The sequence below is a fragment of the Acomys russatus genome, chromosome 22 (assembly GCF_903995435.1).
Source record: "Acomys russatus chromosome 22, mAcoRus1.1, whole genome shotgun sequence".
Classification (NCBI taxonomy): domain Eukaryota; kingdom Metazoa; phylum Chordata; class Mammalia; order Rodentia; family Muridae; genus Acomys; species Acomys russatus.
This window is the reverse complement of record NC_067158.1, coordinates 56,329,263-56,355,361: the sequence shown is the minus strand read 5'-3', so window position 1 is coordinate 56,355,361 and position 26,099 is coordinate 56,329,263. Positions and strand designations below refer to the sequence as shown.

The 26,099-nt window shown below is 42.2% G+C and overlaps 1 protein-coding gene across 1 annotated transcript in view; it reads right to left on the bottom strand.

The window, feature by feature from the left end:
- Positions 1 to 26,099, bottom strand: part of Grxcr1 (glutaredoxin and cysteine rich domain containing 1) — a 109,488-nt gene that overhangs the window by 31,819 nt on the left and 51,570 nt on the right. Inside the window, exon 2 of the mRNA XM_051164854.1 lies at positions 16,326 to 16,568. Within this exon, the coding sequence (XP_051020811.1) occupies positions 16,326 to 16,568 (243 nt within the window). The remainder of the gene's footprint in view (positions 1 to 16,325; positions 16,569 to 26,099) is intronic.

Here is a 26,099-nt window from a genome sequence, read left to right as displayed (position 1 = left end):
GGGGCTGGAGGAGTTCTCTAAGACAGTGGTTTTCAACTTATGGGGTGCTACCACTTTGGGGGTCACATATCAGACATGCTGCATATCAACTATCTACACTACAATTCATAACACTAGCCAAGTTACAGTTATGAAGTAGCAATGAAATTTTATGGCTGTGGCTTACCACAGCATGAGGAACTATTAAAGGAACGTGGGGTTAGTAAGGTTGAGAGACACTGTTTTACGAGATCAGAGGAAGCATCCTATTTGTTGAAATGGACAGAAAGTGTGGAAAGATAAAAAGAGGGGTTAGCAAGATGGCTCAGCTGGTAGAAGCACTTGGTACCAAGCCTGAAGTCTAAGTTTGATCCATGGCAGCACCCCCATGGTGGGAGAGAGAACCAACTCTTAACAAATTGTCCTCCAACCCCCATACACCAGCATTAACATGTATTACACACACACACACACACACACACACACACACACACACACACACACAATTTCTCTATCTATAAATCAATGTCTCCTCTGTGGTGGTAATGCTTTTAAGTCATTATGGAATGAGAGAGCCTACCCTCAGGGTTAGGGTTAATCTTGGCATATAATCGTTCCACATGTGTCTTAGACACAGTGATGCCTCCACCAAACATTCCTTCACCAGCGCTGAGCAGGTAACAAGCTTTTGGACTTCCAGAACTGTAAGCTAAATAGTCTTCTCTTCTTCATGAGGTCCCCTGCTTCAAGCATGTCCTACAAAGGAGTGGGACAGACTATAATTGAAGATAGGGCTCTGTGTGTGTGTGTGCATGTGTGTGTCTGTCTGTCCGTGTATGTGTCTATATGTGCCTGTGTGTTGTCTGTGTATGTGTCTGTGTATGTCTGTGTGCCTGTGTGTATCTGTGTGTGTGTCTGTGTGTGTCTGTGTGTGTGTCTGTCTATGTGTTGTGTGTGTGTATGTATCTGTGTGTCTGTGTGTTTTGTACACATCTTTGTGGGTGCATGAGCCTGTGTGCATGCAGAGGCAGGAGAGGGACATTAGGTATACATCCTAACACCTTCTGCTTTATTCTTGGAGCCAGTCTCTCTCTCACTGAACCAGGAGCTGGGCTGGCAGCTGAAGGAGAGATAAACCTGTTTCCCAAGTGGAGGATGAGGAATGGTCTCGTGAGAGAACAGGTGATGTTAATCCACTAGAAGACCAACCACCTCATGCGGGAGCTTGACTATTGCCAGCTGAAAAGATCCCGTGAACAGACTCTGGGAGGAGATATATAAATGAGCCAAAAGTGGAGGCAGGGCTGGAGACTTGGGATAGTTTTGGCTGTTCATCACTTGCTCCACTTAGAGTGGCTTCTAAAGAGAACCACCTGAGGGAAGGCTTCGGGGTTCCGGCTCCTGCTGAGGTTCCAGGTTCTGGTTACTCCAGGTTCCAGCAGAAGAAATCCTGCTGATTATGCCAGGAGAATCATTCCTCGGAACTGATATCCTTATGGTTTTCCTATTGTGTTCCTAATCCTCGTTTCCTATTGTTTTGGTTAGTTGGGTTATAAGTGATGTACGCACGGTTAGTAAGTTGTTATAAAATATGTTAGTTAAGAAAACTGAGCCTACAGGCAGCCAGCAGTCCCTGTGATCCTCCCGTCTCTGCTTCTAGCACTGTGTCTAACCCCACGTGGTGTTATGGAGCATCTAAGTACTCCTGGCTTTCCTGTGGGAACTCAGCTCCTCAGCTAAACCCTCTTACCCATCAGTGCATCTCCCCAGCCACTGAGACAGACTTATAAGGAGATAACTGGGCTAAATTAGTTCATAAATTGGAAATTAACCTAATAACTTGAGTGTGTTTGTAAGAGGAGAGAAAGACAACAAAAGCATGTTAGACAACACAAGAAGCCAACCATCTCTAAGCTAAGCACAGAGGCCCTGGTAGACACCAAATACGATACATCTTAATCTTGAACTTTGATTCTCCAGATCTGTTGTTTAAGCCGCTCGGTCTGTCACATTTTCTTCTGAGGTCCCTAGACTGCTAACATAAGAATCATATGAAGCTGGCAATGCAGACACGAGGAACAGTGCAATCCTCACCATTTGAGAATTCCCAGGAAAATAATTTCTTAAAGCACATACCTTCAAAACTTATAAAACCATCTGAAAATATGTTATAATCCCAGATCCTTTTTAAGGCTATTCACAGCATGTGGGAAATAAGAGGTCTAAGTCCTGGTGTCATTTTCTAGCAGAATGTGGATCTATTGCACACAAGCAAGGCCTGCTAGCTTCATGTGACAGAGGTAGCTCATAGCTGCCCCTTTTGTAAATGTGAACACTGGGGCAAAAGGTAATGGAATCACATGTCTGAGACCATCGCTTTAGAAAGCTCACTTCAAAGCATCTTCAGAGCAGTGGGTTATGAAAGAATGATTAGATTTCCACTCTCTGTATTAGTCACTTATCTCATGGCTTTGATCAAGTGCTTGGCAAAAGAAACTTAACTGAAGGAAGTTTGTCTGGGCTCCCAGTTTCAGACAGTTTCAGTCCATCACGAGAATGAATGATGCTGGGAATGGATCAATCACTGTGGGTGAGAGCTGCAACTGTTCACAGAAGAGTCACACAGGCCAGAATCAAAGGACTAGAAGCAGGACCAGGCTTTAACGTTCAAAGCCCTGCCCCAAGTGGCCTACCTCTACCATGTGAGCCCCACCTCATACCAAGCCCTCAAAGCCTGGTCTATGGGGGAGGCTCCAGATTGCAGCCTACCATGTTCAGAAGCCTTCCCTTGTAACTCACTCGTTTGTCACCCCTCCTCTCATGGCTGCTTGATCATATTCTGACAAATAGTAAGTTGCATATTGACATTACCTTGATCTTTTTCAGTCTTGGTGATTTCTTCTAGTAAGTAAAGAGCACACACCCTATGTGACTTCTAAATTCTCCAAAGGGCCCGTTTAGTATAATAGGTTTCCCTGTACATATTACCCGGTAACTTCACAAAATGTCAAGTCATGCAGTAATGGGGGAAAAGGTTCAGATCAATGGGCTGTTTTTTTTGACAGAAAATGTAACTGAGCATTTTATTCTATGTTTATATTAAGCTAATGATTTTAATTGAACAAGCTGTAGTATTTTCTAATGACTTTGAAGGATTATGATTTTTAAAAACTGCTCTTTAATCTGAGTCTTGTTGTCCCTAGAGTGACTGAACATGGCAACCTAGGCTTCTGTGTTGTTCCACATCAGTGCCTGACAGTGAGAGAAGGGAATTGATTTATTTCTCATTTGGACTTGTAAAAATAGTGGAATATAGGTCTTGTCCTATTTCCCCCAGTGACAGAGCTCAACAGACAGTAGAGGCCAATTGTCAGCAAGCATGTTGCTGCTAAGAGGACTCTATACCAGGTCCCCAGGTCCCCAGGTCCCCACCTCACACACTCTCTGAAATCACTGAAGGGAAAACCTAAAGCCTGAAGTTCAAGCCTAACTTTTTTGAAGCTCTGGAGCACATCACACCGCAGCAAATGTGAGATATCTCAGGATCCCAATGAGGGGATAAAAAAGGACTCTGATGACTTGGGTCTTTGACCTCACAGCCCCAGTGGAAGGATAGAAACAATATAAAGTGATTACAATCATCTGTTATGTGTCAGGAGAATCTAACAAAACTTTTTTTTTACTTAAATACTGATGTTGCCTAGAGATCTATGTTGTTCAGGAAGTCCTTCAGAAAAAAAAATAAGTTGACCATTTTGCTAGAAATTTTCCACCTTAGGTTTCATCACCTAGGTATTTCCCAGCACCAAGTGGAGCCACACCTAGTTACAGAGAAACAAGGGTCTTTATTAATCAGGCACATACTCCTCTCTCCTAAAAGCTCATGCTAGGACAGCTAATGGTGTAGAACCAGGCACACATTCCCACCCACTCATTGCAATCAGAGGCATGTTCCAAAGTGCAGCCCAGATGCCAACTCCTTCTTGAAATCTTCCTTAATGTTCCTAGTTAAAATACATATCCCTCTTCTCTCTTTCTAAGCCAACTCAGCCCTACTGTTAATTAGCCACTTAAACCACAAATAGTATAGCAGCAAGTGAGGCGGGGTGTGTTCATCATCCACGGTGTCCCTTGCTCTCTTGCTTCTTAGCCTAGATCATCGGAGGAAGTGTGTGTTGAAGTCTTCGCACTATCTAGCACACTTCAGTGACGTGTCCAGAGCACTCTCTATTTGCCCAGCAGCTAGACCTCTTGCTCATTCCAAGTTTTCAAAATGATTGATTTTTTAACATATAGTGCAGACTATGCAAGAAGAAATGTGTTCTACAGAAGGTAAATGCCACTGCACACAGAGGGTTAGCAAGTGCCAGAGAGACTCAAATGACACAACTGCCAGAAAGAGGCTCCAACATTTGGCTTAGTGTTTCTCCAGGTTACTCCACCGAAGCTTTTTGTGTATTTTAAGTCATTCAAGGGAAAGCATATGTAGAATACAGTAAAGCATGAGGATAGAAGCCACAGCATTTGGGGGAGAGTTTGAAATCCAGTTCACTTCCATCGTGGCCCCTAAAGGAAAGGAAGCAGGTGCTATTAGGGCACCACGGAGATTAATTTGGAAAGGAAAATTCCTCATCCAGGCTCCTTCATGCCTCAGATGGGCAAGATGAATCAAGGAGAAGAGCTGAAAGCCAAAGCAAAGAAATGTACTACTGACCCCTGGGGGCATGAATAGGAACACCAGCCCCTGCCAGTTTCCTACAAGGTCACACCTAAAGAGGAACCCCTCCCCTGCCCCCTCAAGATGCCCATAGACTACGTCTGCTCTTGTGGTTGACCAGATGGCTCGTTACAGTTGTTCTTCTAATCTGATACCACTGGGATAAAACATATGGCCAGGTCTTTAGCTTAATTGTTGTTGTTTTGTTTTGTTTTTGGAGAGAGAAGTGTTTTGGTTTGAGCTCAATCAAACTGGGAGACTGAGGTGTGATTTAAAACAAAACAAAACCACAACACAGTGCGCGCAAATTCTACCTGGGCAGGCAGAAGCAAGCCTGCAACTTGCTTCTGGGGATGTAGTTGTCAAATCTCTGTATAAGGTATTTGCTCAGTTGTAATCATGTATAATATCCCAGTACCAAACTATCTGTTTACAGAAACTGAATCCTAAGAGCCAGACGCTCTCAGAGACAACACGCACACTTTCCCTAATTTGCCAGTCAGAAGATAAATGAGTAGCATAAAGGTTTGACCCAGAGTGAAACCCCAAGTTACTAAATATTTACTATTTTTAAAGGTCTTGAATAGTTAATTTTAAATTGTTCTTCCTAGTCTGACTTTTTTTTTTCCTTGAAAAGAAATCTGGATTTCAAAGTTCAATTGTAATTTGTATGTTTAAGACATTTGTTTTTTGATTCAGGTCTAAAGAAAGATGTATTACAAATGATTTATCCTATTTCTGTTTTCGTATATATTTAATGTTTCTTATGTTGTGAGAGAGCCCTCTGGTGGCTGAGAAGATGTTAAATTAAATCTTGACTCTTTAAAGCCAAAATTGAGCTTCTTACCAATAACACTTTTCTTCACTGAGATACAGGCACACAGAGGAAGGGGATGGAGGCTATCTGGATCAAACCTGATAAACTGTGGCCATACGGTGGGGGAGGAGGTCCCCTTCTGTCAGAGGTCCAGGGGAGGACATTAGGGTAGAAAAGGGAGGGAAGGTGGGAATGGGAAGACACAAGCAAGGGGATAACAAACAGGATGTAATCTGAACAAACTGTAATAAAATTTTTAAAAATTAAAAAAAGAGAGATACTGACTTTACGTTTGATTCGAAATGGATATCTTGAAAATGTTTCCTATTGATTTCTGTTGGGCTTAGACCCAGGACAGGCAGCTGGGGTGCTTTTTTAACCAGGTTCTCCCAGCATTCCTCAGTCTCTACCAACAGGGAGGCTTGGCTGGCATACAGTGCCCTCTACCCTGAACTCTGGGGCTTCCTCTAGCCAGAGGCTCTTCACTATATAATCCAAACATTTTGGTTCCCTTCTCTCTCTCTCTCTCTTTCTGAATAGCGTTTCCTCTCTCTCTCCCCCTTTCCCTCTCTTTCTCTCTGTCTCCACCTCTCTCTGTCTCTGTCTCTGTCTCTCTCTGTGTCTGTCTGTCTGTCTGTCTGTCTGTCTGTCTCTCTCTCTCTCTCTCTCTCTCTCTCTCTCTCTCTCTCTCTCTCTCTCTCTCTCTCTCTCACCTTCCCACCCATGCATTTTCTCTCTTTCATGATCTTTTTCTGTCTTCCCCTGCATGGTGGCTTGCTTCCCTTGTCATGTTCCCAACAAACGTGCATTTAAATACATTAACATGTTTTGAATTAGCTCATTTTTTTTCACTCTGAAGAACAGCTATCAATTTCCATCCACCTTTGCTCATTCACACATTTAATTCATTCTGTAACATTGAAAGAGAGCATCTTGAAAATTTAGGGCACTGTTTTAAATCTAAGATAACACTGATAAGTACATTTCTTCTCCAGTAAGATTGAAAATAGTAACTAATGTCTAAATGAAAAAAGGCACATGCTTTGGTTCCCAGAGGCTCTACTACATCGTGTGACCTGCGCCCTCATTAGTTTTCAACCCAGTTTCAAACAGATGCTACTGCACTAAATTCATATTGTGGACAAACCCAGGGTACCAATTTAAGCCTGAGCCTTCCACACGTTCTGTAGAGCACTAGGCAATGGGCCACCAGGCACTTCACACCTATCCAGCCATGCAGAGAACTAGACCAGTAAGAGGGGAGAGTCCTGGGCTCCTGGGGCAGCGTGTTTCAATGTGCAAAGCTACATCGGCAGAGAACGCAATGAAGGGACACTGGGTGAAGCTGCTCCCTGTGTTGCAATTTAGAACACTGAGTCTTTCTGCCTCAAAAATCCATTCAATTCGCATTAAGTTTCTGGAACAAAAAACTGAATTTTGCATTAACAGGTTTCAAAGTTATTTATTGATCTAACTTTTCAAAACGTTGAGTTGACTGCAGCAGTTGAACTTAGACACTTGGCTGCAGAGCTCTCTCAGGTAATAAAGAGCTTTGCCTGCTGTGTGTGGTGCTTTGAGTAAGAATGACCTCCAAAGGCTCGTGTATTTGAAAGCTTAGCCACCATGGAGCGGAACTGTTTGATAGGATTAGAAGGAGGTGTGCCCTTGTTGGTGTAACTGTGTCACTGGGAGTGAGCTCTGAGGTTTCGAGTCTCATCCTCTCGGCCTGTGAATCAGGATGTAGCTCTCAGCTTCTCTCCAGCATCATGCCTGCTATATCAGCTGTCTTGTTCTCCTCCATGATGACTCAGCCTCTGAAACCATAAGCAAGCTATCAGTGAACTGCATTCCCTTACAAGAGTTGCCATGGTCATGGTGTCTCTTTTCAGCAGTAGAGCAGTGGTTGAAACACCATGCAGGCACAACAACTTGAGTTTGAGCCTCAGAACGCACGTTACAGTGGCGTGTCCTTGGCAATGCTAGCACTGGAAAGAGGCAAATGCCTGGAGTTTGCTGGCCAGCCAGGCTGAGTCTTGAGACAGCAAGAGACTCCATGGCAAAGCAAACCAACGAACAAAGTGGGCAACACTCCTGAAGAACACCAGTGGTTGACCTCAGTCCTCCACGTGCACGTGACATGTGCATTCGCACACCAAGGAGTTCTAACTTGTTGCAGGCGTGACCACAAATGTGCACATGCTTATTGTATGCTCAGAGACATGGTATAATATAGGCACAGACAGTTCTCCCATAAAGACATACAGTCCATGTCTGTCTTCGCCTGGACTTGATTACAAGTCCTATTCAAATAAGTGGACTGAAAGCGCAAGTGACATGCAGAGGACTCAGGGGTGCCTGTGCACCGGGGCTGGCCTCCTTTCTCTGCTGGGAAGCCTTTTGCAGAGTTTAACATGCAAGAACTGGTTACTGGAGAAGTTTGTGAAGAAAATCTCAGGATTTTCCACAAAGTCTAAGAACAGAACTGCCGTATATCCTAGCTGTACTGCGCCTGGCTGTGTACTCAAGAGACTCTGCATCCCGCCACAGAGACAATGAGCACATTCAGGTTTTTTGCTGCTCTAGTCGCAATAGCAAGGAAATGGACTCATCTTTGTTGGGGTCCATGCAGAAGGAACAGCAAAACAGCTCTAGAACTTATGGAATGTGTCCCACCAGTTAGCAAACCCACTACAGGTGTGTCTCGGTGAGGCATAACCCTGACAACTGTGTGCCCTGAGGACTTCATGCTGTTATGGAGCATAGCTCTGCTTGTTACCTTTGTGGTCCTTATAAGCTCCTTAATATGTGAATTGTGTGAGGACTATAAAGGGACTTCCAGCCCCTCACTGGGCAGTGTCATTGGCATATGGAGTAACAATGCTTGATCTCTCACAGGTATTGCTGCTGGAGCAGGGTAATGATTCAACCACCATCTCTGAAAACAACCTACAGATGTAGATTGTTAACAATGATCATCACCCTTAGAAAGGATTTGGAAAAATAGATTGTTCAAGAAGGTTAGGTAAAGATGGTTTTGCTTGTGGCTCTAATGTAGAAAGTCTTAGGGAAGAATAGATTGTTTAGCAAAGTAAGGTAAAGATGTTTTTGCTGTTGGCCCTGATGCAGGAAATCTTAGGGGATAATTGAAGTTAAGAGAAAGTACACTCTTATCAGTAAAACAGGGGACTTTTTGAGCAAAGCAAGAGCAATGGTCCATAGCAGCACTGGCTGACGTGACTCTTTTTCAATCTGGGCTGGTGACTGAGATGACGATTGATTTCCTTATTCTATTTTTCTGCCTTCAGCTTCCTTATATGATTTTTTAAAAAAGATATTAATGAGTAGATGAGCACCTTTAGGATTTAAAGTAGAAATGGCTGATTATTTTTATATAGGAGTTTAGATTTGTGATTCTTTTAAGATCTTAGTAAAATTACGTCTTAAGATAATTGATTCCTTCTTTGTAACCACAAACTGCAGCCTGCCAGTAAAGAAAAGCTGGCTGAGAAATTGCCTTGCTTGCTTATGCTGTTAATATGTAACAAGTTGTTTATGTACAAATGTATGTGGATTCTCAGAAATAACTTGTTATTCATGTTTGTTCCTCGCCCATAATATGTAAAACATATGATCATGTGAAGGTAGTGGGGAACATGATTTTTTTATGTATATTCATTGTAATCATTTATTTATAGAGAGATAGAATATAAACACATTGTGATTTTTGTACTGCTTGGAAGATTTTGTTGGGGTGTATAAACTGAAGAAGGATAAGAAAAATGGAAAGGGAGAAGGAGAAGAACAGAAAGAAGAATAAGGATGAAAATAAGATAATAATAAAAAAGAAGAACAAGCAGCTTGTTGAAACCTACCTGTCGGAGTCTGTCTTACTTCGTCGTCATCGTGTGTGTGTGTGTGTGTGTGTGTGTGTGTGTGTGTGTGTGTGTGTGTCTGCACGCGCGTGCGCGTGCACACATGGTTCTTTTCTTGCCTTCTTTCCCTTTCCATTTTAAACGCTTGCCACCTTCAGTGGAAGCTATTGCTGGTAACTATCAGTTCTGTCCTGGAAGGTCGCCCTCAGGGAAAGCCTACAGGGTCCCAGCCAGCCAGCCACAGGGTTCATGCCCCACCTCAGTCTTCCCCAGCTGACGTCGAAGCCGGACTGCAATATTCTGGCACCGGAACAGCAGGGCTCCGATACACCCTCAATAAGCATCAATAGACAACTAGATAATGGAAATGTCGTACATATACTTAATGAAATTTAGCCAAAAAGTGAAATTGGGAAATTTTCAAGAAAATGGAAAGAACTGGAAACACCTCAAGAGGGGTAACTCAAGCTCCAAAAGACAAATACTGTATCTTCTCACGCGTGTGAATCCTAGCCTCAAACTGTTAAATAACTGTGTTCAGGTAGCAAATGTGGGTGAAGATCAGGATAACAGAAATTGGCCAATACGACTGGAAATAACGGACATTTTAATGGAAATGGATCAGGAAAACAATAGAGGAATTTTGAATGGAGAATAGTTGGGGTGAAATGGTACAGTAGGAGAGGGAAGCATGAGATGAGGAGGAAGCCAGGGGACGTAGTGGTAGAAGCAAACAAAATTAAATATATACATGAAAACACTATACAGACAACTATCATTCTGTAAGATAATTAAAATATTTTAAATGAAAGATCTGTCACTAAGCCTTTCATAGTCACTCAATTCTAACCAAGCCAACAACAGACCACAGAGAGCAGCCAAAATCTCCAATACTGCCAACTACAGAACAGAACAGCTCTAAGATCGAGGATGGTTAGTTACATAGATAACAACTAGAGCCACATGCTAACACCATCTAAATCCTAAAAATAAATCTCCAGCATTTAATGAGGGTGTTGGTGTTGTCATTGTTTCGTTGGTTTTTCTACCTGATCTAAAGAAAAATTGTAGCACCACATTGGACTACTTGTAGAAAGAAAGTCAAAATTACAAAATACCACCACCAATATGTCAAGCACATGCGCGCGCGCACACACACACACACACACACACACACACACACACACCTACCTTGTCTCCTAGAAGTCTTAATCATTATCCAATAACATATAATATATATGTGTGTGTGTATGTTTTGGCTTCTCATATATATGTATATATATACTTATATATATGTAGATACATATATGTGTGTATATATAAGAAAGATATTTATAGTAAAAACTAATAAATGTATCAAAAACAAAAGGGAAAGGGAGTTATCTTGAGAACTAGTTCTTACGAAACTTACAGGAATTTTAACTGGTCTCGCAATCGCTATCATCAGTCGTAAACTGTGGATATTGAAAGTAAATCCTGGCTCCGCTAGAAGAACAAGGTCATATCCAAAGAGACAATCACCTGGAAGATTTAAGAGCATCACGATGCAATTAAAGGCTTTAATGTTGCCTGGTAAGAATGGGTATCACTGTGCTGCCAGAGTTCTAGGAGCCATGATGGCAGAAGACTGGCCAACATTATTATTATAATGTCGTTTTAGATAAAGGAACAGTTTCCATTTTCATTGTTCCAAAACGAATGAAAACCAGTGGACAGAGGGAGCTAGGGTCATTTGTTTTCAATGTGTGTAATAATTTCATATTATTAAAAGAGCATAACAGCTGGGGCTGATGACGCAATTCTGTGGAAGCATGAACAAGAGGGTCACTCAAGATGAGCCTGGGATGTACAGCGACTTTGAGGACAGCCTGGACAGCTTAGCAAGATCCTAGCTCAATAATTCAAACTCAGAGTGTCTGGGAATACAGTTCAGTGGCAGAATATTGTTAAGCATGCACCAAAACCTTCATTCAATCCCCAGAGCCACACTAAATAAATAAGTAAACAAAGCAACAAAATGTGATAGGTTGCCGATCTATTAAATTTGATTGTTTAATATTGTTACGATCCAAATATACAAAACACATGTCTGAAATGCCATGTAAATATAGTCCAATATTTTGTATAGTTAATATATGCTAATGCTAATAAAATAATTTTTAAAAAAACAAAAATAACAAACCACTTCGTGGAGGCTGCAGAGATCAGTAGTTAAGCATAGTTGCTGCTCTGGCAGAGGAACCAGGCTCAGTTCCAAGTGTTCACATCCTGGTTCAGAGCACTGTAACACCTGTTCCTGGTAGCACTGTGCCCTCTTCTTACTACGATGGGCACTGGGAATGCCCGTGGTGCACATACATATATGTAGACAAACAGTTATGTTCATAAAGTAAAATAAATAAATCTTGAAACAATGTCCTAAACGATGACATTTCACAAGCACTGGGCTGGCAATAATAATAGTAATAATGATACTAGTAATATTTTTAAAAATTAACTAGTATTAGTAATGACATAAAAAACATGAAACCCTGGTTCATTATGAATGGGACTGTATGCAGTGCATTCACTACGGGAAACAATTTACAGACTCATTAATAAATCAACTGTTGGATTTCCAAATTCTTGGGAGTGCGTAAAAAGGATTCTGGGAGTGAAACAAGCTGTAGGAAAGAAAATACCCAGGGTTTCTGCCAAATCTGAGTCTAGAGTCTATGTGAGAAACCTGTTTGCATTTCTCTTCACAAGAAATTAATGATTAAGTCTTTTAAAATCTCATTTAGTATCTACCATACCAGTTTCCAAACTCAGGCACACTCTGAGAGGATCTGAGGGAGGGAGGGTACTAACAGGGCTTCAGAAATGACAAATTTCCCTTACACTCTTCCCACGTGAGGATGAGTGTTATATTTACTGGCTTTGCTGTAATTATATAGAAGGTGTCACTTGTTATCATTTTGATTTGGGAAATGCTTTTTGAGTTAAACAAAAATAAATTTCAGTTTGTTGTTTTAAAAAAAGATTTTCATGTTATAGGAAAAAATTATCAAGATAATACAGTTTCTCATACCTCTCTTCTGTTTCACATGAAAAGAACACAGATATTTCGTTGATAAGTTTGAACTTTATGCCTAGTGAACTATCGTCAATGCACACTACTATATTTAATTAAAATATTAGTTCATTTGATATTCAAGTCAAACCAATGAATTCTAAGCACAGGAAACAAAACAAATGACATCAAGATAATGGTAACTAATTTTCTCATGCCTATTAGTGATAAGGAAAAATGCCAGAGAGTAGCTGAGGGGCGTAAACCATAAGTCAGATAATACACTGTGCTGTAATGATAGACTTCCCATGAAAAACAGTACCAGTGAGAAGATGGAGGAACCACTCAAGGTCCTGACAGGAGGAAAAGTTTTGAGACAGACTTTTATACCCAACTAAGTACCTACAATATATGTGTAACTATAGATAGCTACAATAAAGATAAAATAAGGACATCATACTGCCAAATTCATTCTATTTTGTCATTATTACCCTGTTACTTACACTACACAAGGCTTTGCAAGACTAGAAAACTACAGTGATGAGCCATTGCATCTCCATATATGAGGGCTAGAAAAACAGGCTGGCTACCAACCGGCTTAGTAGAACATCCAGAAATTGGGAGATGTCTTAAAGACATGGGTCCCTTAACAGCAGATATGCATTCCAAGAAATGCCTTGTGAATGGTGACGCATGGGGTGTGCTAACGCAGACCTCCATGGCTGGCTTACCGTACACAGGGCAAGCTCAGCATAGCCTGTCCTCAGAACTGAACCACATGATGTTTATATATGTTAGTTAACAGTAATGTGATGGCAACTGTTGTCTATCTAAAGATATTAAATTGGTCCTGAAATCACATACGTACAAGCCACACTAAGTGAATTTGGAAATATATGTTTATATATTTGTGGCTATACATGTAATAATAATTAAAAAGAGCTCAGTTTGAGAGGAAGTGAAGTGGAGGATGGGGGAGGGTTAGGGGGGGAGGGCTAGAGGGGGAGGGTTAGAAGGGGAACAAAGAAAAAGGGAAGTGATATAATTATATCTTAATTTTAAAAATTTTTAAAGAAAAATATTTGGGCACTTTGCTCTTCTCAATTAAAGACTGATGACTAAAACATTTATGACTTTAAAGATGTTTTTTCAGCACTACTATACTTATCATGGATGGAGCTTGCAGGACCAGCAGTTGTTTTGAAAAAGTCATCTCGCAGATAGTGAGAGGGAGAGTGTGAAGGCCTAGGGCACCCTGCACATTACTATACATAGACTTCACACTTAAGTCTACACTAAACTCATACCAGAAATTCTTTCTTCATTATAAATTAATCTTAGTTCACTGTATTTCATTTTATTTCTTTTTATAGTATTTTGCTAACCCCTCTGTAAAGCAACATAAGACATAAATATATTACACAATTCTACCAAAAATGGTTCCTTTATATTCTTATTTGTTGGGTTTTAAGAGTAGTCCTTAGAAATGTTTAAATTTTTTCCTTGAGTCTATATTCCTAGGTCGCAAGGCAACTATGCTCATAATAATTCCCTTAATTCTTAAATGGAGCAATACCATACTTGAAGTAGACAGGCCATAATGAAGAGCTGTGAGGCCTTGGCATCAGCCAGGCCTTGGTGAACCTATGGTCCTTCAATGGCTGTTTGTCATGATGGAATTTATGTTCTCTCTTGTTTGTAGCCTCATTCCAATGTGAATTTGGCTGGTTGGTCCAGACAAATCACAATTTCTAGCCCATCTCTTAGTGGAATGTCTAAGGTTACTTATGACTAAAGTATTAGAGCATATCTTTTCTTGGGACTATGTTCTGATGCCAAAACAGCAGAACAATTGCCCAAGCAAGTTCTGAACAGAATATACTCCATTACCCCACAGGAAACATGCTGGAGAGTGAAAAAATATTTTTAAGTAAATTTTTTCTCATTGAGTGTTTCATTGCTTCCACCTTCGGTTATTAGCTTTGTTGGAACCAGAAACTAGAGAAAAGAAATCTTGTTGATTCTTCCATTCTTGCTTGCTGAGTTCACTGATCCTCAATGGTGGAACATGACGGATTCAGCCAGCATCTCCACCTGGGTCTCGGTGATGATGGCAGATCAGCAAGGAATCTACCAAACACTGCCCTGCTCTCCCTGCCCTGCCTCACCGCCCACGGTCTGCCCTGCTCTCCCTGCCCTGCCTCACCGCCCACGGTCTGCCCTGCTCTCCCTGCCCTGCCTCACCGCCCACGGTCTGCCCTGCTCTCCCTGCCCTGCCTCACCGCCCACGGTCTGCCCTGCTCTCCCTGCCCTGCCTCACCGCCCACGGTCTGCCCTGCTCTCCCTGCCCTGCCTCACCGCCCACGGTCTGCCCTGCTCTCCCTGCCCTGCCTCACCGCCCCGGTCTGCCCTGCTCTCCCTGCCCTGACTCACCATCCACCGTCTGTCTCCATCTGCCTCTCCCCCTGTTCCTGGCTCTCTTTCTCTGGCTATTGGCTTCTTTATTTCTCCCTCCTTAAAGAAAGTCATTATATATATGATTCCCACATCCTGATGCTCACTCACTAATTTCAAGCTGACGTAAACGGTTTCATACGACTGTTTAAAATGCCACAGATGTTAGTAAAGTCACCAGCTTCCTAGGGCAGCAGCCAACTTTTCCTCCCTAAAAGATAACGTCTCATAATCTGCCAAAACCCAGCAGAGGGCATCCTTCCATTTCAGATGCATGAACCGTGCAGAGGAGACCCATCATAGTACAGTGTGCTCCACTGATGGCTTTGCATCTAGATTCACGCAACGTTGTTCCTGCATTTGGAGGAGGATTGTTATACAAGTTATTCTGGGCCTGATTCCCTCCTGGTGCAAAGCAGCAGCTTTAAATCACAGAAGCAGCAACGTTTACCCCTGTGGCCTTTCTCGCCTAGGTGCTGAGTATACACATAAAGAGATCAGAGGGAAGACACAACTGAGAAAGAACCAGGATCCCGACCTCATTTGTGACAATCGCCTTCTGTCCCTCCAACTGAAAAGACAAATGATGGGACAGGTATCACAGCTTGGTACATCACCTCAGAAGCAGGGATAAATTAAGTATTATGGATTCTGAATGGCTACCAAAGAGTTCCGGAACAGCATGAGTGGAGCCCGCCCTATATCTGAGGATGCCGGAAGCCATCCATTAATCTTAACCCCATTTCCACTGACACTGAACTTACACAATAAGAAATATTTTAGGTTATCACAATCCTTCCCTAGTTAAAAAAAAAAAAAAAGGCAGGTCTCCATCTATTTTTTGTTGCCTGCTTGCCTTTTGTGGTTGTGTTTTATGATGGAGAGTGTTATTCAAAGAGCAAAAGGGAGGTATGTTTGCTGCTGCTGGAAGCTGGGCTCTCTCTGATCGTCTGTTTGTGTGAATCTGTGTCACACTGCCACAGCACTAAACTCAAAGAATGATCGCAACTAATAATAAGATAAAATTCCGGCTCTAGACTTCAAAGATGCCGTCTTTGTTTAATTAGGCAAGAAACTGAATATTTGATTATGGAGAACTACAATTTACAAATGTTTCTCTTACAAATGTTCAGTTTTTCTTTTTTACACTAAAAATGTAATTTTACCTTGGGTCAGTTTTCAGAAGCCAATGTTAACTGAGCGTTTCAAGAATGCATTGCTCCTCAACAAAGCAATTTCACGCTGACTTCATCTCACTGCACTTCTGCAAGTGAGTGCAATGCAGCACATTGGGATAGAAATAAAAACCCAAGCCCTTTGGGTCTGAGCTCTTCCAAGTAGCAAACGTCATGTGGTGGTGTCGCAAGTCGTCTTTTCATACAGTTTATAGGTGGGGCACGTGGCAGAGGCGGCTCTCTTCTGGAGCGTACTTACCCCAAGATAGTGGCCGTCAACGAACACAACAGGAAGAGAAGGAGCTTCGGAGACGCGCCGGCACCGCTCGTCCAGCTCTCTCCCGTAGTCAGCGTTCAGAGCTATGTTCTTCTCTTCAAATTTTACTCTGTGGTTTTGGAAAATCTTTCTAACCAGTTCACATCTCTCAAAGGTTGTCCTCACCACACGAAGGCAGGTTGTGTAAATCACCACGCGGTCAAACTCCAGGTCGGCGGGAGGTTGCTGGAACGGAAGCACTGAAGTGTAAATTCACTTGCTTCGCTTTCCTAGGTGGTTTGTTTTTTTTCTGTGTGTGCACAGTTTTTTTTTTTTTAAATACTTTTTCTAGCATTTTGTTTTTTTTTTTTTTATTTTATTAATTTATTCTTGTTACATCTCAATGGTTATCCCATCCCTTGTATCCTCCCATTCCTCCTTCCCTCCCATTTTCCCCTTACTCCCCTCCCCTATGACTGTGCCTGACGGGGACCTCCTCCCCCTGTATATGCTCATAGGGTATCAAGTCTCTTCTTGGTAGCCTGCTGTCCTTCCTCTGAGTGCCATGCACAGTTTGAATTGACAACTTTGGGTAAATGTCTTCTACAGTAAAAGGCACTCACAAAAGTTGAATGAGCCCTTTGTAAATTCAGAGCCGTATGTGTTGAAGACTGCGGTGTGTGCTCTCTAGTAGGAGAATAAATGAAATAGTCCCTGTCATATGCAGAATCTAGATTTATTGTATACACATATGCTTGTTTATTATATATAAAGGGAAAATGAAATGACGGAAGGTGAGGATGAAAGATGTAGTGTATGTGACCTAACAGCATAAAGGACTGTGTGGGTGGTGAAGAAGAAAGAGGACAGTGGGTGACCAGGAGGAAGAAGATCAAAGCATATATAGGCAGAAGCAGGACCTATGTCCCTGCGGTGCTTCTTTGCCAGTGTGTGGGGTGTTATTGCCCTTTCAGTCAAATGCGGAAAACAATTTATAGATTATCAGCACTTTCAATTATAATAAACAAGCCACCCTGACCACTGCTAAATCTCACACAAAGTAAAACCATCCTATGGTGGCCATGTGTGTTGTAGGGTATTGCCATAGCTGCATGTGTCATGAAGTGTTCTATGTCCAGCCAGGATAATCTAGAGGCAACATTTTTTAATAGTAAAATAAATCTAATGGATATAAATCTCACAATAAACCTTTTTTTTCCCATCAAAACTTAGAAGTATAATAGTGCTGGTAAGATGGCTCCGCATGCACTTGCCACCAAGCCCGATGGCCTGAGTTCCACCTCAGGGATCCACATGGGAGGAAGAGAAAGCCGGCTCCCTCAAGTTATCATCTGACCTGCGCATAGGTGCATGTATACTCAAAATAAATGTTTTTTAAAAGTGTGTGAGAGAGAGACAGAGAGAGAAGGGGGGAGAGAAAGAGGGAGAGAATGCATGTGTATGTGTAAATGAAACACCACAATAAAACAGGTTGTGTGGTAACTTACAAAGATAATAAAATAATAAAAAAAAAAAAACCGAAACAAACTCAAAACACTGAGATATTCAAATTTATATTTTTGCAAAAGTAACAATATAAGTTAAGTGATGTATTTGGCTGTTTTTCTTTTCTTAGTAGTATGTCAAATAAGTTTAATATAAATAAATTTAATATAAAGGGGATACCATGTGGTAAAATAATGAACAGCTGAGTTTTTATTATGGAGATGTCGTTCAACAGCTCTATTGTCTATTAACTCCACTAGAGAGAAAGCTGAGTAATATGAAAGCTTGGTGATGAGATCCTGTCACAAAACATCAAAGGCTAATATTTAAACAGTTGGAAATTCTTAGCCTTCTGAGCTGCAGTTTCCTGTGACTAAAAGCCTTCAGCTACAGGATGATTTTGGCGCTGAAACAGCACAGCGTTTGTGGCACAGCGCTTTGTGAGCGGCAGGCCTCCGGAATGCAGCGAAAAGGCTCTATCATATGGAAGAAGGATTGAGTGACACAGAGTGGGAGCTTATTGAAGCCAGCACAAGTGGGCAGAGGGACTAATGGGGAGCTGAAAATAGAATAAATATTTGGACACACCAAAATTGAGACAAGCAATACCCTAAATCAAGGTGACAATTGTTCTATCTGAGAAACTTTTTTTATGCTTTCTGATAAATCAGATGCTGTAGCCACTTGCCTCGGAACCCTGCCCATCAGTGCCAGACTGAGCCAGCAAGAACTCCTATCTTCTTTCCTTTCACTTTGACCATGGAATAAGACCTTTGAAATCACGAGTTGAATAAATGTTTCCTCTAATGAAACTGACCATCTTAAACATTTTATCACCCTGATAGGTAAAGCCAACTAGCACAGGGACCATAACTTAAAACAGCCACACAACTCTTAAAACTCCACTGAAGTAAAAAAATTAGATTAGAAACCTATTCCAGACAACTAAATGCTAAAACCAGCTGCACAGAGCTTCACTACTTTGGATTCAATAAAGCCAGATGAATCTTCCAAGGTACAAATGTCAAAACAACTCATAAGGAAGCCCAGAGTCATAAGGATGCCAACCAATGGCCTCCTCTCACAGAAAGAAAGGACTTTTTCCCTGATGACAGAGTTTGTTAAAAAATACAGGAATGACCTACTAATCCCAGTTAACTCTCCTCACATATGGCTGTGGGACCATCCACTGGACTCAGGGAAACCTACAGCGGCCACATTCTCGAAAAGAATGAGTCTTCTGAAATGGGGTTCATGTTGGTGGGAGGTATGTGGGGACTTGGAGGAGGCATTATGATGTTATCAAAGATTAAAAATATGAAGGATACAGGGATGAATTATTTCTCCAACAAAGTATAGCTATTAAGCTAAAAAGCAAAAACCTAGAAGGAATGAGCAATTTTCACAACTATGAAGGCAGAAGAAGGAATGGAGATGACAAAAAAAAATACAGGGAGAGTAACATCTAAAAGATTAAATGGCTTTACAAAGACGTCAAGTTGTAGCCATGTGACCCTAGTGTTGTCAAACATGATTGTTTTATACACAAGCTTAAAATGCTGGATTTAGGAGATCATCTGATTTGTAAATGGCTTTACCTAATTAAAAATGCCTTAAATAACCTTACATAGACCAACGCATCTGAAAGCTGAATGCTCAATTTCTCTTACTATAACAAATGCCTGAGGAAATAATCTTATCAAGGGAAAAGGTTAGTTTTAGCTCACAGTTTTAAAAGTTCTGATCCAGTATTGACAAATGCAATTGCTTTAGGCCTATGGTGGGCCTGTGGTGGGGCTGTGTGGTGGCGTAAAACTGCTTGCTTTATGAGGCAAAAGTGAGGAAGAAGGGGCCATGGTCCTATCCCTTGCAATGCTGAAGGGCACACTTCAGTGGTCAAAAGGCCATCTGTAGCCCTCTCTCTTTTAAATATACTACTACTACGCAACAGCTCCACCCTTGCAGTGAAGCTTTTAATACATGAGCCATTAGGGAACATTCAGCATATAGTTTCTATTGTAGTACAAACCAGCAGAGTAGAGAGAGCATGGCCTTGCCAGTTAGGTACACTTGGGTTCTAACCCAGGGTCTCTGTGTGTGCTTGGAAAGCAAATAAGTTAGCAAACCTCAGTTTTCTTATCTGTACAATGCGATAGCAATGACATCTGTTCTAACTGGTTTAATGAGAATATTAAGTAAGAGAAACCATGTAAACAGCTAGGGAACTAGGAAGTGTATATATGGTAGCGCAGTGTTCAAACTTAGACAGGAGGGGGAAAAGAGTTATACTTCCATATGGACTATTTAAAACTGAAAACACAAAATGATAGTGGGAAAATGAGGGTAACCAACAGCAAAAGTAGATAATCTCTACATTTTAAAATCAGATGCACAGACTGTAAGAGCTAAGCAGGTGCTCTTGGGTGAATGGATCCTCTTCACATCCACAGTCACAGAAATGGAGAGGAAAGAGCCACTGTGCACACTGCAGCCTTCAGAGGACGGCCAAAGCTCTCCATTTTGTGATCATGCGAGGGTCTTTGTATTTTCTCCTTTACGATTAGCTCTCATTTCTCTCTTTATACTCACCTGATTGCTTGTGCTTGTATACTTCTAGCACTGTGTTAAGTAGAGATAGCAAGGAAAAAAAATACCTTCTCCTCCTCCTCCTCCTCCTCCTCCTCCTCTTCCTCATTCTCCTCCTTCTCCTCCTCCTCTTCCTCTTTCTCCTCCTCCTTCCTCTTCTCTCTTTTCTTCTTCTTGACTGCTTTGTTAGCTTTAAATTTCTCAGGCATAGCCTTAGTTATGACGACAATACTGCCACCTTCTTATTATTTTTTAGAAGCATTGTCTTTAAGGAGTGTTTAACTGGATGAATGTTAGCTTGGGAAGGAGTTGCTGTATGTGCCTGCTCCTCCTGAAAGACAACTTCGGTTTATGCCCTTAGAGATAACTATTTTTCTTCTTCACAGTCTTTAGAATGAGCAGACATAGTGCTGTGCAAAAGCTGTGTATCATGGTATGCAACCAACAAAGTCCCTTGGCAATATGGAGCTTACGGTGTGAAACAATAAAAGACCAGAAGTAATACATCAGAAGTCAATGCAGCATTGCAGCTTGCTGGGCACGATGAGGAAAACACGTAAGTAGCTAGAAGCATTGCAAAGGTCCCTTCTCTGCTTGCTTCAGAAGTCCACCTCTGACATTTGTGTTGAGGGTGAAAGGATACATTTAGGTAAAAGTTCACATGTGCATGAGGAACTCAGGGGAAAACACTAGCTGCAAGTGCAATGGCATGGGAGGAACGTGGGGTGCTTGAACCACCCCAAATGTCCTTTTTTTTTTTTTTAAAGATTTATTTATTGATTATGTATACAATGTTCTTGCCTGCATGTACACCTGTACACCAGAAGAGGGCAACAGATCTCATTATAGATGGATGTGAGCCACCATGTGGTTGCTGGGAATTGAACTCACGACCTTTGGAAGAGCAGACAGTGCTCTTAAGCCTCTGAGCCACCTCTCCAGCCCAAATGTCAGTTCTTAAAGCATGAAGAACAGGAAATTACATTACTAAACCCCTCTAGATACAGTTGAAGGGTACATATTGTGTCGTATTTTATGACCACTTTAAATCTCAAGAGCCTATGACCCAAGAGCATTTGTAAATGATGATGCAAGTTACTGAATCATATTTACGTATCGAAAAGGTAAATAGAGAAGAGCCGGTGACCCATTTGAATGAGATGAGCACTGCACAGACTTAGCCAGTGCTAATGGTAGCAGAATCTAAACAAATGGTTCACCCAGAGTTATGTAGGCCACGCTCTGAATAATTACATTCAAGCTGACTGCCAGCTCCTTCTGTCTGAGAACACAGATTGAATGAACATAGTATAAACTGGGCTTAGGGAACATGGTTACATCTTAGAGCAGGGTATTTGGTTTAGCTTAAAAGTGTACTTGCCTAGAGGTAGAAATATTTTTGCTGAGTTTTAAAGATACTTTTCAGTCTTATAATATGATTTTTAAATGATAATTTTGTTGGTAAAAATTGTCCCATTTGATTTATTTTTCTATCCCTCAACAGATTTGTCAAAGCATCTGGCCAGAAATCTAAAAATAGCTTCCCAGTTGCACACTGTCCCGTTTCTCCCTCACAGAGGGTTACCATGGGAATATCGTGAGGCTAGAGAGGACGGAAGTCCCTGGAGCAGCATAGACAGGGCACTGCTGTGCAGTCTCCTGGACCTCAAAGAGACCCAGAGAGTAACCAAGACAGGCCTTCCCTCCTTTGTGTGAGTCACAAAGATGAGCCTTTCAGATGCCTAGCAGCTTCCCCACACTCTCCAGCAGATAAACAGGAAGGGAGCAGATGGCTATGAATGAAACTGAGGGCCTGGATCAGCCCGTGTGCCCTGTCCACACTTTCCTGTGCAATAGCCAATGTGAAATAGTTAAGTACCCGCATCGCTGTTCATCTTTAGGCATTCAGAAGCCTCCGTCCTACTGGATCAGGCCCTAGAATTCGCCCTCATGCATCCCATTCGGGGACCAGTGACATACAGGCTTAGCCCCTCACGCTGGAGCAAAGCCAGTGGACTCTTCGCAGCAGCCATCTGAGAGCATCTCGATTACAGCCAGAGTTGGATAGATTTCTCGATACAGTCTTCTAGGCTTTGCTCAAGTACACCCCCAAGACCTAAACAAATCCAGACCTAACAAACTACAGGAATTCCAGTCTTCCGAAATCATTAAAATAGCAACAACAACAATAATAGTACTAGTAATAATAAGCTTAAAATGTCTTTGAATGTCAGCGTCAGACAGAATGCTAATAAATTCTCATTTATTTAATTCTCAGTGTAATTGAGATGGTGGTACTGTCTACAGTCATGGATCTAAATTCTACATTCAGAGAGGGTCCTGATTAGGTGACAGAGTTAGATAGATTGATTCAACAACGTCAGCACGGGAGACCAGATAATCACCCTTTCCAAAGTCTGGGTGTTCCCCAGCTCCCAACTGAGCCCCACTGAAGCCCAGCACCTCACTGTTGTGTTCTTTCCCTCTTCACCCCAAAGTTGCTACTAACTCACACTCTGCAGTTAGACAGACTCCACTGCCCATGAGGTAGACTGTGACTTAAAATCTTCGCTTCCTTACTAAATTACTTCCCATGGTAAGCAGTAAGTTATATCACACCAGGTGCAGTTTTCAGGCACGTGTGCATGCATGCGTGCGTGTGTGTGTGTGTGTGTGTGTGTGTGTGTGTGTGTGTGTGTGCATGTGTGCGTGCACATGCATTATTGTTCATCTTTTTAAAAGACTCCTTTGAGATAAGTAAAATGTGGTGATCTTCTGTTCTCCCCGTGAAAGCAAACAAGCAAAGAGATTTGCTTTGAGTTATACAGCACACCAGAAGGCAACCTGGGACCAGACCCAGATTTCTTGATGACCTGACAAGCCAGTCTGGAGATTTTGATCAGCAGGCAGGCAGTGGTGCAGGCCTGTGGCTTCTGAAAGTGGCAGAACATCCTCAGTCTGTTGCTTGCTTGCTTTCCCTCTCCATGAGACTCTGCAAACACTTGTAGTTCAATGTTCGTTAGGAGATGCATCGTAACACGACGTTAAACAAGTAAGTGAGCCACTCACCCTAATTCTCACTATTGTTGGCTGAAAGGACTTGAAAACCCACTGTCCATCTGCGCCAGGCTCCTCTGTCAGCTGAGACCCTGGATCGGCTTCCAGGCCCACTCTCTCCCTGCTCAGGTCCAAAGAGATGACGACTTTGTGCCCTGCATTTCCTCCCCTGCCCAAAATTATGTGATCAGTGGTGAAGGTGTAGAGGCTGAAGGAAACCTCCACATTCCTCTGTGAGACACAAATGGTTCGTTTAAACATAGCAGTGTCTCCTGCTTCTTGTATCTTCAGTGCATCTCTGGAGACTACAACGGAGACTTCCTGTGCATTATTTTCATTGTCATAAGTGATAATGAGGATAATGACCCAGAATTAACAGGTGAGAAAATCTAGGCCTGCTAATAAGCCTAGGAGCCCAGGTAACTCAGAGGGAAAGGAGCAAGGTGGGGTCTGCGTGTGTCCCCTTTCTGGAGGATGCTACCTTATGATCCTGGAAATGATAAATAACCAAAGAGAGGCACCATTCTAGAACTGAGTGGCAGGTTGTGGCCAGATGCGATTGTCGCAGGAACAATCCTGGAAATGCCTGCTTCTCCCTCCACTGTTAATCCTTGATTAAATGTCACCACCCCCAGGCAACTGTCCCTCCTTACACCAGGAACAAAAAACTCTCTGTCCTTTTTCCTAACCTGTTCCTCTAAAGCAGGCAGGACTATGGAATATTATACAGTTCACACTTATCTGCTCACTGCCAGGACCTACACACAAAAGATAACGCTGCTGAATCAGGGAGTTATATTTTTCCTAAGAACTAAGAACCCACAACACAACCTGGCACATCGTAGGTGCTCAATAACACTTTTTATAAATTATATTTTGTTCATTTCTCTCTTAGAAGCGAAACAATCTTAGCTTAGACACTCAAACACTGTAAGACCCTGACTTGTAAAACAGGAGCCCTAAATTCTACCATATAATGATTTGTGAGGTGAGAGTCTTTGGCAAATAAAAAACAAAAAACAAAAAAAGTGTTTTCTTGAGAATCGCATGCTGATACATCAGCCTCATCGCTGTTTTATAAGCTAAAGGCCACAAGTAGTGATGTGCAGCTTTATACACTCCAATGGTGAGCTCTTACACTGCTGTGCAGAGACAGCAAACCAAATCCACTGAGCACAGCTGTTATTCATATTTGTTTTGGGCACACGGGAACAGTCAAGTCGGAAATATCATGTGTCACAAGAATCCTTTTCCAAGTTTAGTGACCTGCTCTGTGACATGGACAAATGAGCAAGCACGTCCTGCAGGTGACTATTTCTGTAAAATATTTCTGTTCTGTTAATTTTCCAAGACTGTACAAGAAAAATGTTAGTGAATTCCCAAGAAATTGTTCAGATCAATCGCTGAACTCGCCAATTCATTAACTGGGAAGTCAATACCAAAATAAAAGGACTGTTCAGAGAAAGCCCGGGAAGCACTGCTGACCTTGCATCCTATCTGACTGTGGGCGAAAGAAAGATGCCTCGTTCCCCAACCAGGAAACTGGTGGGGGCGGGGTGGGCCTTGTAGCGCTGATAGTCAGTGCTAAGGCAGCTAAGGTTTCAGGTAAAACCTGCGCTTTAGTCTTTTGAAAAACCGAAGATTATAGCAGGAGGAATAATTTGTTTCTCAGCCCAGAGCAGTAAGGGAAGCTTGACCCGGGCAGTCCTTTAGAGGACACTTGCCTCCTCACGTCACATTTCAGTTTACGCCTCCGTATCCAGAAAGTTCCGCTTGCGGGCATTGCCCACAACACCCTTTCTTTTCTGTTCATCACGTGGAATCTATATTACCTCATGCGTGCTTTCACATCTGAGCAAAACTAGGCCGAACGGTTTAATTATTTGAAGCAAACTTGTCTTGTTTGCTTGCTTGTTTTTGAGACAAAGCCTCACTGTGTAGTTCCTCCTCCTTCAGCCTCTCGAGTGCTGGATCTGGCCACGAGCCATTGCCCTAACCAGACTTTTGTTTCAGAGGCAAACACTTTGCACTGAGAAGAAACCCAACCGGGCCATTGGCACTTAGTAGCTAGGATCATAGTGTTCTTGCCCACGGAATGCCCAGGAAGCTGTTTAATCAAGTCCTGCTTCTGGGTTTGTATATGAGGATGTTTCTAGAGATCTGCATCTCAATTTACATGAGATTACAAAAGAATGTGGTCAGACGCCACGAAGTCTGGGGAGGGCCTGAGCAAGGCAGAGCAAGGGTTAGGGTTAGGGTTAGGCGCCTCCCTACCTGGCTACTTGACATCCACCCTCTCCCTCCTTTATGTTAAAGATTTGCTTTCAACTGTGTTGAGGTTTTCCTGGGTCTCCCACTTTCAAAACTCCAAGAGTAAGATTTCTCAACTCCCATAACTCTAAGGCTAACGCCACATAAAAACCCCTCGCTAGACTTAAATACCTTTCCGTACAGAGAGACAACGATTGTGTCTTACTTGTGGTTCTAATGCTGTGATAAAACACTGCGAGCAAAAGCAATGTGGGAAAGAAAGGTTTTTTATTTCATCTTGTAGCTTGTATTCCATCATCCAGAGAAAGACCGGCCATGAACCTAAGGCAGGAACAACTCACCTAGAGGCTGTGGGAG